The sequence below is a fragment of the Lissotriton vulgaris genome, chromosome 7, assembly GCF_964263255.1.
Source record: "Lissotriton vulgaris chromosome 7, aLisVul1.2, whole genome shotgun sequence".
NCBI lineage: Eukaryota > Metazoa > Chordata > Amphibia > Caudata > Salamandridae > Lissotriton > Lissotriton vulgaris.
In genome coordinates, this window is record NC_141695.1 from 213238676 (window position 1) to 213255749 (window position 17074).

Here is a 17074-nt window from a genome sequence, read left to right on the forward strand (position 1 = left end):
TCTAGCTTCACACAGTGTGGCAAATGTATTCAGCAGGAGAGTGGCAAGAGTGTAGTATGTAACTGGTATGTAACCACCAGTTACATACTACACTCTTGCCACTCTGGAGCACACTGTTGCAAATATATCACTAAAGTATTGTGCCGCCACGCACTGTCATTTCCATATAGCACATTTACGATTGAAATGACCACTAAAGTTGCACAGACATACAGTTTTACTGATAACACTATCTAGCACTTAAATAAGATGTGTGGAAATGTAAAATTTCCTAGCTTTCGTTACGGAAAGTTTCAGTTCTATTAAGGTCATGGAGGTGAGGATTTTGCTCATTTTTCTTCCTTTATTTTTAACTACAGCAACCTTAAACACTTGATAGAAAACCACCTTTCCGAATAACCGCCGGCATAGGAAATAAACAATTTCAACCTATCAGATTAAAGAGTATTTCATACTAAGCCCTGTCTTTATTTAATCTCCCTCTTTCTTCATCCGACAGCAGCCCAAGAATCTTGTTTTGTTATTCCCCTTTGGAATTGTCCACACCTGGAACAAAAAAACGTACATCTGTAACCAAATCTTCAAACCAAGATCTCATCATCATAAAGTCAAACTCAACTTTAAGAATAATCCTCTTAAGTAAAACTCTAACTGTGATAACGTATTTTCATTAGGTATACCTTATGGAGGGAACCTGAATGCGTAACCAGAAGTATAAGATTTAAATAGACCCTGTAACAATCCAGGGTAGGGAACGTTCTCTGAAACCTTGGCTGGGAATATTACTATCCTCCGTGTACTTAATAGAATTGAAACTTTCTGTTACAAAGCCAGGAAATGTTACATTCTATGTCTGGACCAGAGGCGAGAATTATGCTTGTTCAAAGCTTGTCCACCACCTAAGATGCCATATGCAGGACTGGTTTAAAGTAGAATCTTTTAAACCTGGATTCCCAAGACCAGTCTACTGCTTTGCTTATGTCTTCTGGCCTTGCATCCCGAGAAAAAACCTTAGAGGCCATGGCCCCTCTAACTCAGTGGGCTTCAAATTGTGACACGTCAATCCCTGCCTCTTGCAAAGTTCATCATACCCATCTAGTGATATAAGGATTTGCTGTTCATCGCACCCTCTAGCGATATAAGGGTTTGCTGTTCCCCAGGAGGCCAATGCTCCTCCGTCCTATTTTCATATTCCTTAAAGCACCGTACCACGCACAATTTTTGGAATATTATAAAAATCTGGCTAGGACACCATTCTAGAGTTGCATTTTGTCCTGGAGATGTGGAATCTGACCCCATAAATACTTTACCTGAGCTATCTAATGTTCGAATGTCTGAGACTGCGGCAATAAATAAGACCGCAACATCACCATTTTGCTGAACAGCTCCTTGCGAGATAGATATTCATTACTCTGCCATGACAGGAACAGATTTAAGATCTGTTAATGTCCCAAAAGGATGAGTATCTTAGATCCAGTGGAATCAATAGTTAGATGTCCCTCATTAACTTACTTACCAGAGGGTGTTCTCCTACTGGGCATCCCTGCAAAGGGATATGTCCTGCTGAAATAGCCGACCTGAAGGTATTGACTATCCTGTAAGCCAGACCCTCTGAAGCCAGCGAAGATAGGCAGTTCATGTCTTGGACAATATCGTACCCTATGGAATCCTCCTTCTTTTGCTGACTCCTACGAATCCCTCCCGACCATGTGGACTTGTAGCATTTGACAGTGCTGTCAGTTTACACTTTAGCCAATAATTTTTCTGCCTCCTGTGAAAGTCCAGGGACTCTTCCTCTCCCTGTAATCCTCAAAACCTTAAGAACATATTGCCCTACTGGATTTACTGGTGAAGGTTATTAAGCGGGTCCTGGAGGAGAAACTGAGAGTGGGCTAGATTGATTGGAAAATCCCAAGCAAGTTCTAGAAGAACTGTGATCCATACTTGGCGATTTCCAAATCCGTGTGATCAGCACTATGTTCACCCTTTGCCTCCTTATGTGGGCTGACCGCCTCATAATTATCGCAGGACACATAACCCACTTCCTGGGTCCAATCTTGGAGGAATGTATCTATTGCCACCATGCGGATTCTGTCTCCAGCAGAAATATTGCATCAGCTGATGGCCCTATCGTGATGCAAAGAGGTTCACTGTAAATCTGTTCTCTATCTCCACAGGCTCATATCCCCCCATTTTCTGGAGCAACAGTCTACTACCTTCTTGGATATGCCTGGGAGATATTCTCCCATGACTGATACATTGTTGGTTATACAAACTGCCCCGAACTCCTTGGTTAGAACCCCTAGAACCTTCGACCTGTAGCCTCCCTGGTGATTGATATGAGACCACCGAGATGTTTTCCATCTTTAGGAGGACACCACATTTTACCTTCTGGGTCGAATCCGAAGATTGCCGTCCCGTTCCATACCTCTCATATGAGTGACCCAACATTACATTTCCTCTTTCACTTCTTCCGACAGGGGAACCACTTCCGAGTAATTTAGGCCCCTGCGAAGATGAAATGCCTTGAGTCTCTGAAGTGCCGCATATTGTAGCAGACTCCGGAATATTGCCTGTTTGGAGGAGTGCCAGAGAAACACGACGCAGGCAATTTGGCGCAGAGATGTCTATTTGTTTTGACAGAATTGTCTTCAACTCTCGCTGAGGGACGGTTTAGTGTATTTTCCAATGAGTTGATGACAAAGCCTAGAAATGTTGTCTGCCTAGTCTGAGTCGAGCGATTTGTTCTCATTGATGACAAAACCCAGGCTCTCGAGCAGCTGAATTATTTGGAGATGTTCTATCAGTCTCTTGGGGCATTTATCCAATAACAGGAGATTGCCCAGGTATACAATCATACGGAAGTCGTGAGCACGCAGGACTTCCACCACCTTGGTGAAAAACCACAATGCCTACGAGAGGCTGAATGGCAGGGTCTTTAACTTGAACATCTGTCCCTTCCATAGAAACTGTAGAAGCCTGCAATGGGGGGTGGCGGGGCGCTTAGATAGAGACTGTGAGGTATGTGTCCTTGAGTTCCAATCCCATCCAGTCGTCAGGCCTCAGAAGGTCCCTCAAAAGATGGATACCTTCCATCTTGAAGTGGCGGTAAACCAACAACTCATTGAACTCCAGGAGGTTTATGACGGGCCGTTGGTCTCCATCCCATTTTTTCATGAGGAAAATGTTGCTTAGAAATCCAGACGGGTAGAGACAAGTCATGGATATTGCATCTGTTTGTAGCAGATCGTCTTCTTGTTGATCAATGGGGATATGGTGCACCTTTGAAAGGACAAGAGGATACGGGCGGCAGTGCTGCATTGGAGAACCATAAAACTAGATGTGGAAACCCTGCACAGTCTGCAGAACCAAAGCGTCAATGGTCGGGGACCTCTAGTTACACAGGAATAGTGCTAAATGAACCCCCAACACTTGTTTGGAAGAAAGATGAATGCTCACCTGTATTAGTTCTTTGGAACTGTCCTCGGGAGGCTCCTCGTGCACCACAAGTCTTATGGACTTCTTTGGATTGGAAGAAGCCCCTGAACCTGGAATGATCCTGCCTGTGTCCATGACGGTAGACCTGCCCTCAGAGAGGGCATTGGAAGAGGGCACAGCTGGTAGAGCGTCCCTGCAACAACCGGCCCACCAACATTTTTAGGGCTGAAGATCCTTTTCATGGAAGCCTGTCCCTTGTCCAGGGAGGTGAACGTGGAGACAAATTTCCCAATCTATACTACTATTATAAAGGAAGAACTTTGAACGTTTGAGGCGGGTAAACTCGGGAACCACAGCGCCAATCCACACACCCGATACATCGTTGTAATCGTCAGGGTGTGCAGATGGACATAGGCTATATAAACGTAATAAATATACGTTATTTAAAAAATGTACCGAAAAAAAAGTAGTCCCTTGGAAGAAGTGCCGGCCGCGACGTGCGTGCTGACGTGAGGAGCGCGGGGAGGAGCGGCGTCCAGGAGCGCAAGGAGGACCGGCGGACATAGCGTGGGGAGGAGGGGCGGACAGGCGGTGAGGAGCGGCGGACAGGCGTTGAGGATCGGCGGACAGGCAGGGAGGAGCAGTGAGCGGCGGATGAAGTAGGTTATTTATTTATTTATTTATTTATTTAGTTAGGAGCGGTGAGCGGCGGAAAAATGAAGCAAAAATGACAATAGTGAGCAAGAGGAAGCAAACGGAGCATTACAAAAGTGAGCCAAATGGAGCATTACAGGAGGAAAAAGTTACGTGTGCAGATTACAAAAGCGTAGAAAGTAAACCGAGGTATAGGAGGAAAAAGTGACGTGTGCAGGTAGCAAGAGGAAGCAAACGGAGCATTACAAAAGTGAGCCAAACGGTGCATTACAGGAGGAAAAAGTTACGTGTGCAGGTTACAAAAGCGTAGAAAGTAAACATAGAGGTATAGGAGAAAAAAGTGACGTTTGCTGGTTACAAAAGCGTACAAAGTAAACATAAAGGTATAAACTGCAATATATGGAGGAAGGCTCCGGGGGACCTACGGACAACGTCGGGGCGGGCGGGGGCCCTGAAGCCTAATTGCTCCCGGACAACGTCGGGACGGGCTGCTAGTTCCTTAATAAAAGGCTCACAGAGCAGCAGCCCCCCTTGCACCCGCGTCCGTAAAAGTGTAGTCCCCTAGTTATGGGTTCACTTTGATAAGGAGAGAGCAGCGCATTGTCTTGGAAAATTACGGCCCACTTGGCCAACCCTGAAAGGACATCTGGAGGAATGGGGGCACCAGATTGCTTTGCCTCCTCAGCCATATCTAGAATCTTTGTGAGGGGGCCCATGACGTTGGAGTTTATCCTGACAAGATTGCCAAAGTTTATCCTAACAAGATCGCAAGGAATGGTCTATGTCCTTTTTAGGGTCACAGACCTATTTCCCCAAGAAAGTGGCCATTTTCTTATCTATGTCCGTGTTGAGGGCTACTCTTCCCACCAAAGAGGGGCGTGGGCACTCCGTTTCAAGACAAGCTTTCACCTCTTTCTCCAGAGGCTTACGTAAGCAGTTGGCCACATAGCTAGCTACCTTGTCTGACGGCAACCACTCGGCGGAACGAGGGTGCACAAGGTCTTCAGTGTCCAGCATATCCGAGAGTTAGATTGTGGTGTCATGGGAAGTGCATCTGGAAGAGGGCATCAGGGCCTAGTAGGGCCCACTTTGTCATTTGAGTCTCAGTGGGAGTCATCATCGTCCCCTTCTGGGGTGAATGATGGGATAACCCAGGGCCTATTGGTTCCCCGTCCCCCAAATGGGGCCTGTGCATGACAAAAAAGCTTTCTTCTATCTTTCAAAAGCACTCCTCCTCATTTATTCTTCTTCCATCCCCTGTGTGATGTAAAAGTAGGAATGTGTTAGTACTTGCCTTGCAACGATAGTCAGGCTTTACTGTGGCCCAGGAGTGATCCCAGCTAATATGTGTGTGTCCAAGAGACCCGAGATGGGTCAAACCCAGGACAATACACCCTTAAACGCTAAGAGGATTTATTGTGGCCTGGGCCTTGGCCTGCACTAGTTACAGCTGTAAGGTTTGTGGGAGAATGAGGAGTTGTGACCCGATCTTGTTGGGCATCGGCTCTGCTGTTTTAAAATTAATACAGACCCCCTGCTGGGGCGTTGAGGCCTCCAGATAGATGGGAGAGGCACAGACTCTGCTGTGGCATGGGGATTTACTAATCCCTTCGAAATAGTCGGCCCACTGGGGAGCAGCAAAATGCGCACTCGTCTAATTTTGACCTGGAATGCCCTCTCATGGGTGGAGAGCCCAACTCACTTGCGCGGTCCAGTCAAATCAGCCACTTCGCGAAAGGAGTGCTGAGACGCGTTCTCTTTGCTGTGGCTAAGAAAAACAATAGCCATTAAAAATTAAGCATGCAATATCCATCTACATTCGAAATTAAGTAGAAAAAACTCATTTGTTGGCTGCTGGAGCAGGAAAGATAGAGGGAGCTTAAAGGAAGGACATGGCTTATTATGGGGCACTTTTTGTTCTGAATAGTTGTAGTTGTATTTTCCCTGTCCAGTTGGTTATTGGGAAAGGAAGTTTTCTATCAAGTGTTAAAGACTGCTGGAGTTGAAAAATAATGGAAAAAAGATGAGAATAATCCTTGCCTCCGGTCCTGACATAGAATCGGTTGCTGTGAATATTATTTGCGCATCACCAAGTAAAAGTGCTTTGATTTGTTTTGATCCTATTAGCATCTTAGTTTCCATCGCACTTCAGAATTTCTAGCTGCTGGTAGATTCTGATACATGTGCACAGCTCATTTACATATATTTACATTTTGCAATGTTAAAAAAAACAACAGAGATTCTACAACCTTTCATTTCACACTCCTGTTAGACCTGACATCATTGGTGTGAGTCTCCCTTCCATTTTTGACGGATTGCCTCATCTGTTTTAATATGATTTTGTTGGATTGATGCTTTGGGCACTGTGCCACTGCTAATCGGTGCCACAGTGCAAGTGCTCCCCATGTTAAATTGATATACCGATTGGATTCCATGATTGGGTTATTTGATTCATCTGTCAGCCCCTAGAACAGTGCACCACGTGTACCAAGGGCTTGTAAATCAAATGCTGCTGGTGGGCTTGCAGCCCTGGTTGTGCCATCCACAGAAGCAGCTTGTAAAGTGTGTCTCAGGCCTACCATTGCAAGGCCTGTGTGCAGTCTAGCACTGCCATGTCAACTTGGCCAAGTGCACCCTCTGGCCAGTCCCTAAACCTTCCCTTTGCTTCATATTAGTCACCCCTATGGTGACTAATATGAAGGGCAGGGTGCATTGCAAGTATAAGGGAGGACATGCTCTGATGTGTGTAGCATGTTCTAATAGTGAATTACAGCCATCTTCGTTTTTTAGGTTTTGCCTGCAAATGCTCACGTAGTGAGCATTCGCTAAAAAACCTATTGAGTTCTATATATGATCGATGACCCGCCTCTGCCTCTGATTGGCTAGCTCCATAAATGGAGGCTAGCCATTGGGAGACAGAGGCTGTCAATCGCGCTTTCTCTCAAACGCGATTCGGGGGCGTTTCTGGTGCTTTTTTTAAGCCCCGCCCCTTTGTCCCGGGCCGCGCTGCGATTGGCTGCCGGCCCGGGACACCCCCGTGACGTCATTCCCGGGCCGCGCTGTGATTGGCTGGCCGGCCCGGGACCTGACTTGTTTTTCAAATGTTTCGTGGTTTCTTGTTTATTTAATGAATGTGCTTGGGCGCCGCGATGCCTACCACAGTGCCCAGTTTTAATATTTGTATGTTAACGTAACCTCATACTCTCCCCGCACCTTTACATCTCCCCGGAAACCACATGACAGACTCTGCTCTTTTGCAAGCCCCCTCTCCGGACTGCGATATAGCCCTCCCTCGCAAAACATAAATCTGAAACCACATCCTCCTTCGTGTACACATGTGCCCCTCCTCCCGCTGCAGCCCCTACGCGGAAACAGCCCTGCTTACATGTATTATCAGTCCGTAATTAGCTCGATTTAGATCACCAGCCAGTTGTGCCCCCCACCCATTTTGCCAGTCAGCAGACAGAAGGCGGTTCGAAGGCAATGTTTACATACCATAGAAGCACATGCGGCATGAAGAACCAATGAGCGCTCCCATATATTGTGCAGCGTACTAGGATTGGACGAAGTGTCGCCAGCGTTCCAATCCCAGGTCACCGTACATATTACCAGCCCCTCCGATTTCCAGAACACTATCAGGCATGGCATTGGCTATTATGCGACCCGGAAGTGCTGTCTTTACGGACAACGGACATTGTGCTGAATGTACGTGCGGTCCGTGTTAGTGGTGGCCATGTGGTTATCCTGATTGGACTCCAAGTATAGCTTCGTATTCGGGACTTTCCCACTGAAGCATACCCTTTCATTACCAATCGTGCAATACAGCTTGCGTAGGCGCTCGTAAATGTTTTTAGTTAGGCAAAACGGAAGCCGCGGTGTTTAGTATTAGCTAAGCTTGGCTATGGCTAGGCTGCTCAAGCGAGTACTCGGCCAACAGGAACGGGCGTCTCCGGAGGACCGACCCTGCCTCTTGTTTTGTAATTGACCTTTACCAGGTTTGAAAAATGTTGCCAGCTCTTTCTGACGAACAGCGGGTAAGGGGTTTGTCATTTAACAGCATGTTACCCTAAACTATTTTTTTCACATACGAGTTTAATTTAAAATTGCTTTTCATATGGTCATGTTGATGAACTGCAGTGCAGTGACAACGTTTACATTTATTGCAGCCTTTCATGTGACCGCTAATGTTTTTTCTGTCCATTAACAAATATAGTCGAATTGTCTGTTCCATCTTTACTGAGCAATTTGAACTGTGATGTAAAGAAAAGCATATGTTGTTTTCTCGCGACTCTTCAGAAGAGTGCCGTAAATTTCCAGTGTAGAGGCGTTCATGGTCTCAGTACAGTTATATCGCTATTGCTGGAGGGGGGTAACCGTTTTGAACTATTTAATCAGTGATGAACGGCCTCCTTGAGAGGGTGTTAAGGGCAAACATGCTCTATAGCGACGTTGAGCAGAGCAGTAGCAAGAGCGTAGTAAACTTCCCGAAATATGTTTTGCTTTTTCATTGAACCATAGATGTAGCAAAGTTGACATCTGTGACAGCTACTGAATTGACATGACTGCACCAGTGTCCTTTATAACTGGCCGTTGAGCTTTTTTTTTTCTTCTTTTTTTCCCTTTTCTTTAACCACTCTTTCTTGAAAAATCGAATCTACAGCACGTGATTGATAACCGAATCAAAAACTCGCAAAAGACTTGAGGCAAATCTCGCAAAAGAGTTGAGGCAAGTCTTCCTCAAAAATCAATCTCCTTACATAACACTGTTTTCGTCACGCAACATAGGGGTAATAATTGTTACTGACAAATGATCAACTTGCCCCCACATTTGATCACTTCCTGGTGACCTCCTATGCAGCGGATTAGCAGCAGTGTTTTTTTTTTTTAACTGATGTGTAATACCTTGAAGTTCAAGAAATCGAGTGTTAATATGATTTTACATCAACACGTTCGATGACACTAAGGTAGGATTTTGATGTTCTCTTTCTGACTGCAAGTGACTAAGTAAATATCTTTAAAAGCCTAAAAAATTCACCAACTAAAATTTTGGTCAAATCGAATATTTTAGCAAAATGTATATGGACATCGGCATGAGCAGGGGTGTCAGGCTGGAGCACTCATTTAAAGTAGTCGAGACATTCCCAGAACGCAGACCACAGGATGATGGACTAGGGTTTGGGGCATAGCAGAGGACTTACGTTGGATAAAATGAAGCAAGAATTTTGAGGTGGTAGACATAGAATTGATGGTCTTTTTAAAAAAAAAAAAAAAAAACATTTTTATTGAAGAAACAAAGCAATTTTGATACAGTATTATTGGCATAAATAAAAAGTTTGTCATTCACGATGCCAATAGCTCAAACTTTTCCAAAGGCGAAACCGTTGCATTGTAAATGCTTGTTACTATTGAAGGCTACCTGTTCTCATAGGCCAGAATGGGCAGTTAATATTATTACATTCTTATAATCCTAACTGACTCAGGGAACATGGTAGAAATTCGAATTTAGTATGCCTGAACTCCAAAATAATAAAATTAATTTTTTAGTAAAGTTTATTTTAATATTCTGTGGTGGCAAATACCACTTTTAGAAAGTCGGTATTTGCTTGCCTAACCATTTGAGCCTGTCTCTGCTGGGCTGTGTATTCCTTGTCTGGGTTTGTGAGTGACAGGGCTGGGGAATTCCAGGAGGCAGGCTGGGGCTGCCCAGTGGTGAATGGAGAGATCTGCATCTAGATGGGAGGGAGGAGTTTCACCTGGGACCTGAATAGGCCTGGGCCTTCCCTCTACAATGCTGGCTCCACCCCCTGTGGCTTGTCTGATGTCTCTGCCCTGCACTGTGAAAGGAGAGGAGGAATCATGTCAACAGAGTGCTCCAGAGCTGTATCTTCCCTCCCCTGTACTGGCTCCACCTCCTCTGGGGCGGCTGATGTGTCTGCCCTGCACCGTGAAAGGAAGAAGAGAGTCATCTAAACAAAGTGCTCAGGAACTGGTTTGGACTAGGAAGAGGCCTCTCTGCCTTCAGAGATCAAAGGATTTTGGGGTATAAATATTGGAACCCTGATCCCAAGAAATTAGTTCACTTCTGGAACAAGAAACCTTTCTGCCAAGGAAAAGAACCAAGGAAGCTGCAGGAGTTTGGACTGCCCCTCTGCCAGTGTGCTGTTTGGTGGGTTGGCCTGCAGTGGTTGCTTCATTGCCAAGGGAAAGGAGGAGGAACTTTGTAAAAACTTTCATCTACAGAATATTCTCCAAGGGCTTGAACTGTGCTTGCCTCCTGCTGAAGTCTCGGGGACAAAAGACTTCACCCCCAACTCCCGCCTGAATTTCCTTGATGGGAATTCTGACTCCAGTCACTTTCGTGCCGCTGGGAGCTGAAAGCGCGACGCATCGGGAAGAAGCGTGTCGCTGCCGCAGCTGAAATCATTGCAACGCTGGAGAAGCGGGCCTTCGTCGCATCTCCCTGGAAGCGTGTGTTCATCGAAGCTGTCTGCTGACGCATCACCGGAGAAGCGTGACGCCATCGTGAGAGTCGCCATCACATCACCGGAGAAACGTGTCGCAGAGCATGTCGCGGCTCCAAAGTAGTGAGTTGTCGCAAGGCTGCCAGGGCGTCATCGCATCGCCGCTTCAAGGGCGCCAACTTCTTGCATCGCAACCTGATCATTCATCGCATCAAGGCACCCTCTTGCGCACCGCAATGGGCCCGCAGGCCGAGAATCTGCGCATCACCTCCGCACTGGTAAGGCTCACGGCGAGTCCCCTACTCTGCGCAAGCATTGAGGGAGGACCCAACCGTTCCCCCGGGTCTCGGAACAGGCGCATCTCCCCTTTTGCAAGCCTTTTGTTCACTTTGCGTTACGCATTCAGGTACTTTGTTGAGAATTGTCGCATTTACCATCAACTTGAACTAAGAGACTTTAATCATCTTTTAAGTAATCTTAAGTGTAGTATTGTGGATTTTTGTCATTTGTGGACTTGTGTTTAAGTCTATATAAAGAATACTTATTTTTATAAAACCTGTGTTGTGTCCATCTGTAGTGTTATCACTGTATTACTGTGTATATTCACAAATGCTTAACACACTGCCTCTGAGATAAGCCTGTCTGCTTGTGCCAAGCTACCAAGCGGGTGAGCAGGGGTTATTAAGGAGTGTAACCCCCCTTATCCTGACTCAGTAGTAAGGGTCCCTATTTGGACAAAGGTGATAACCATTGCCATAGAGACCCCCAGATCTAACAACTCCCATATACCCCAGCAAGATTGTCATGAAGTTCACTTTAAAGACTCAGTTTACTTTTCAGTCCAAGAAAAGTAAACGCCAGTCCCCATGTTAAAAGGATGAGCAGCAGTTTTTCAGATTTAGCCTGACATTTTAACTGTCTTTAAAGCACAGCAAATGTGACAAGGTAAATAAAAAATGTAAAGGCATCTATATGTATTGTTCTTTCGCGCATCAGAAATATGCTGGTGACCCATCAGTGGGTCTTGATCAATCATTTGAAAGACACTGATCTAGACTATTTGCTAGGCCTACAGCTCTGCAGTGCACTCGGTCTTCAATAAGTTCGATGCTTATGGCATAGCTGTGAGTGCATGATGTTTTGTTGCTTCTTTGGGTGAGATTCTTTTCAGCTGATATGTGGGCATCTTTAGTTGAGGATGATAATGTTTGTTTTTTGTTCTTTTTCTTAGACTTTGTGTCCGCCAATGTGCTGATATCTGGAGATTTGTCATAAGCCATGTCCGCAGCCACAAGTAAGAATTTTCTCTTCTGAGAAGGGTATTAGAATGGTCATCTTGTCTACTTTTACGTGTTAATTTGTTAGTCCTGTCATTGTGTTTACAAAGTTGGAATTGACTTTCTTAGATTTCCCCCTTAAGGGAATGATGGAGCCTGCCTGGTGGCTTTGCTGAGAAGACTAAAGACCCTGACCCATGACTCGCCCATGGAGATCATGTCTTAGAGATCCTCTTGTCGCAGTGCATACAATGGGTTCTAGTATTAGCTCTGGTAGTTACACAGAGGTCATCTTTTATCTTTGCAGGTTTGAACAAGAACAGGCAGTAGGAGAGACAATCTCTCTATTCTCAGAGGTGGCAACTAGCTCCATGTAATGAAGGGGTCTGCCAGATAATCCTTCATGCTTTTTACTTTTTATAAATACATGTCCGAGTCCCAGCATGCGTATCACTAATTCCTGCTAATCAAACAATTAAAAAATCCTTCTCATGTCATAGTGTTAATGGACTGAAAAGTCTTCTTGGTAGCATTGAGATGCATACAGACACTCGGTGAAGAAGACCTCCTAGAAATGTTTGGTCTTCAAGAATGCCTACATGGAGCTAATCTTTGCTCTTCCCTTAAACCTCCGTCTTCCATTGGCTGCATCTTACCATTGCTTCTACACAAGTCCTAGCTTTTTCTTCACTTGTTTCCCCACACACCTTTGACGTCTTCTTATCTCATCCTCCGTAGTGTCCCTTTCAGATCAGCGGCATCATTTAGGCTCAACTCGGACCGTCATTTTTGCCACTTTTGGTATCATTATTTGACCTCATCTTTCCTAATTTTCATCTGATCTTCACTCTGTCATCTGTTCCATTGTTCTTCTCACCCCACCTTCCTTTCTGCATCATTTTTTCCTTTCCTGTTTTTTCTTGCACGTCTATCCTCTCATTTTCTCAAGCTATTTTTATTTTTCTTACTACTTTCTTGTGTCTAACTCTTTACCTTTCCTTGCTTGACTTCTTACCTATTTTACTTATTCCATTTAGATTATTTTACATTTTTGTCTCAAAGCAAACTCACCTCTGCATTTATTGTTCCTCCTTTGTCCCCAATGCAATTAGTTGAACATATCCTGGAGCGAGGGCCCTGTACACTGGCACCATCCCAGTGGCGTCCCCCTCCCGTCACCTCAACAAGCATAAAACGGGGATACACCTACCTCGGTGACACATGACCCTGACTAAGCATCTCCTACTGACCCTAAAGTATACACCTCTACAGCTTAAGGGCCAACAGTCTGGGGTCTTCACCTAAGCGCAGCAGCAAGACTACATGTATACGCACACTTTAGAATGACAGTACTCGGCACATTTGGATATCGGTAAACATGCATTGCAATTACAGCCCCTAAAGGCATCACAGATGATAACAGGATTACGTTGTAAATACCGTCCGGTAGCCTTGCAGTAGTGTCTAGCCACTTAAATCCACTTTGCTTGTGACATCACCTTACACTAGTACTTCACATGGAACATCAGTCCCTCTAAAAGAAACAACCATTAATAAATGCATTTTAGTGCAATTACACCATTTCTGCTCCAGGGGATGCCCTTCGAGACATCTCGAACTCAGCCCTTCAATCTTTGATGCACTTCTCAATGAACCCCCAGCTGTAAAACAAAAGTTCCAGCCTATGCGGTGATGCAATCTTCGCTGAGCTTTGAGGGGTTATTCTTTTTAAATCCTCAAGAAACTTTGGGTGGGACTCTGCTTTGTGCTGGGGGCGAGACTGCGCTTCTCCAGCAGCTCCCCCCAGCACCTTTTCACACTCAAGGCCACCAAAACGGCAAAAACAATCCATTCCCCATGCCTTGCAAGGCATTATGGGGCGCTTCAAGCTCCTGCTGCTGAATAATAGATGAGCGGCTCCCCCGCTGTGCCGGGGAGAGCCACGCTGGCGCTTCGCCACTTTCTGGGGCCTCAGTGGGGGGCCCGGTCCCACCCGGACCCCTGGCTGCTCCTTCCTTGTCCGGGGCCCCGGTCCCATCCAGGACCCCCGCAGGTTCTCCACATTGGAGGGCAGTCTTTACGGGGATCGCCGTCACGCTCCCCGGCTTGATCTTCTCTCCGTGGGTGGGGGGGGGGCCAGGGTGGGCTCCTGGCACCCCTGTCTGGCATAATTTCACGGGGAGTGCGACAGCGCTCCCCTGCCTTTACGTCAGGTGGGGCAGCCCCTGGGACCTGACCCACCCCGGGAGCCTTTTCTGGACCAGCAGCGGAGCCTCACGCGCTTCGCTGTCAGGGGGCCACAGGTCAAAGGTCGCTCACCTTCTGGGGGCCATATCTCAGCCCCTGGATGTTCGATCTGCCCCATTTTCGCGTCTTCTTGCTCCTGGCGGTGCCCCCAAACACTAGGAGCACTCTCCTTCACTCTCTGGGTCTCCAAGAGGGTGCATTCTGCAATGAGCCATCTGCACTGGCTCCCTGCACCAGTCTTTTGCCTGGCTCTCCTCCTGCGCCTCTCTTCTCCCTGCGAGAGGCCCCTGCTACTGCGCATCGGTCCTGGGCGCTTCTTCTGCTGCTGTTAGGGGCCTGGGTGACAGTCAGGGGGGTCTCTCCTTCCAACTGCCCATCGCCAGGCTCCAGCACCTTCCACCTCAGCAGACCACACCCCAGGGAGCTTTTCTTCCTGCGCAAGTACTTTTTAAAAGTTGAGTAGGGGGCTGGTAGGAAGTCTCTGTGTGTCCAATCAAACAGCGACACCACTTCCCTGCCACCCCCTCCCTTCTTCTTGTCCAGCCTCTGTTGTTCATAAGGAAGTCGTCCAGTGTCCCTGGCCACATGGCCTCTGAAACCCAACTCCTTCCCCCCTCACAGCCTTTACTGTGGTTCTGCTTGGTGCCTGGCACCCAGCGACAGCGGTTGATGGATTGGCTTGTAGCTCCACCTATCTCCCTTCCTTGGAGGGAAGATCTTTGCTCAGGGAACAAAGGGCATTAATCTAACCTGCCAGGGCCAGACCCGAGCCAGGGACCCACAGAAATATGGCATTTCTGGACGACACAAAAGCAGTACAAATATGACTTTGGACTCTGCAGAATACTCATTTTCACATCCGCTACACTGGACTGTAGTGCATGTCTGGAATCTGTAGGCTTTGTGGAAGTCATTTTTGCCATGGGCCCCACATCCCCATAGGGGAATAATGAAGTGAAAACACAGTAAAACCCGCTGACTTTCCCTGGCATGATCCTTTCCAGGGTATAAAACCTATTCCATGTCACCACCCAATTCTGCATAAGTCCTGCCACACCATTCACTCTGTAGCTGCTCCTGGACTTAGCACGCTAGGAATCTCCCCTGCGCAGCCCCTACACGTGTGCACACGCATGCACACCCGTGTCTGCATGTAACCAGCACAGTGTCCCATACTCCAGCTGCTGCGCAGCGGCCTAGTCAAGCTAGGCGGGCACCAGTAAAATCTCCATGCAGTCTCCTTCATTCTGAGTTCACTGTGGATGAGTCTCAGATTATGAGGCTCCCCCACAGTAAAAGCTCAACAATTAGGTGCTCAAAAAGCGAAGAATCCGGGCGGCCCTTAGTGTCAGAACCACCTTCTAACACCGACCCAGAAAATAAGACCCCAACAACAGATCCGATCAGGGAAAAGAACATTTTGAAACAGAGGGCTCATCGCAACTCTTCTTAGAAAGGTGGACCAATATACCTTATCTTTTGGCTGATACAGCCCTTACTATTGTACTCAAACTTGAAAGACTTGGATCCTTTTATGATATTGTGTGATATCCTGGGACTATATTGACGATCCCTGGGCATGGTGAAATGTCTAGGTTGTGTGTGTTGCAAATATTTTCTGATGGATATGTCTAAAAGCAGCTCCCTTACAATACTCTTAGATTCTGACGTCTTTCTACCCAGGTAGTGACGAACAGAGGCACATAAAATCACCACCTCTGCACGCTGACATTGGTACCTTTCTTTCTGCACCTTTGTAGGTGGATCCAGCCGACATCAATGCCGCTGGCACCACAGGATGCTCTGTTCCTATCGTCCTCTCTGACCTGAATCCTTCTCTGCCTCTTCCAAGGTCACGTCTTAAAGCCATACTGATTCACTTGGCCCCATTCCATTCAGACAGAGCCATGCCTTTATCTCAGAGCCGTAGCCCATCACTCCACCAACCTTTTGGTTCGAACTCTGACCAAAAGCAACCTTCCTTTAGGGCTGCTAATGGTGATGAGGGAAGGTTATTTCCCGCAACAAAATGGGATGACCATTTTTATCTGGACTTACTAGATACCACTTGGTTTTACACTTTCCTGTACACTGGTCCAGCCCAAAGTTATGAAGAAGATCCGGAGTGACTGAGCCCATTTCATCCTAAAGGCTCTGGATTGGGCAAGTTGTCTGCTACTCCAAACTCCTGGTCATGAGCATCTGTCCTCTGATCAGGCTACCACTTCAGGAGGACCTTCTGACGCATCAGCAGGGCAGGGTCCTGCACCCAAACCTGCACAATCTTCACCTCCATGTGTAGAGATGTAGTTGCAGTAGTTGACTGCATTTGATGTTCCTGAAGTCGTGGATGTCATCCTGTCTGACTGCTTCCTCCTTCTAAGTTTGCATACTCTGGACACAAACAAGTTTGTAGACTGGTGTGGAACCGAATTACTGATCCATTGTAGGTCAACTGCCAGATGTGGCCCAGCAAGGACTTGCGTTGGGCACAGTTAATGGTTATCTTTCGGCAATTTTGGCATTTCTTCGTTTACCAGCCCAACCCTCCTTGTTCAAATTACCCACTGTGATAAGGTTTTGGAAAGGTTAAAATCACTTTTTCCCCCCAAATCTTTGTGATGCAACAGTGCCATCTTAATTTGGTTTTCACTTACCTCATGTGCACGTAGTTTGAACCCATGCACATGTGCCTATTTCGTCTTCTGACTTTGTAGACCTTGTTTCTAGTCGTGGTAACCTTGTCTCATCACATGAGCGAACTCCGAGGTCTCACAAAACAGTTTCCTTATACCACCTTCTCTCCGGCCAAAGGGATACTGCGTCCAGAGGGACCTTCTTGCCTAAAGTGATCACGGCTTTCCACATTGTACAGTCCATCACTCTTCCAACACTCTTTGCCCTCTCTCACTCCCTGAAAGAGGAGGAGATACTCTACTGGCGGAATCCTAAAGGAGCTTCTATCTTGATTGCACAAAAGAATAACACATGGACGAT

The 17074-nt window shown here is 46.6% G+C and overlaps 1 protein-coding gene across 2 annotated transcripts in view; it reads left to right on the top strand.

Annotated features, from left to right (window-relative positions):
• HAUS5 (HAUS augmin like complex subunit 5) overlaps positions 1-17074 on the top strand; it is a 308992-nt gene that overhangs the window by 23628 nt on the left and 268290 nt on the right. For both annotated transcript variants that reach the window (XM_086929970.1, XM_086929971.1), the window contains exon 3: positions 11785-11847. In XM_086929970.1, the coding sequence (XP_086786096.1) occupies positions 11785-11847 (63 nt within the window). The remainder of the gene's footprint in view (positions 1-11784; positions 11848-17074) is intronic.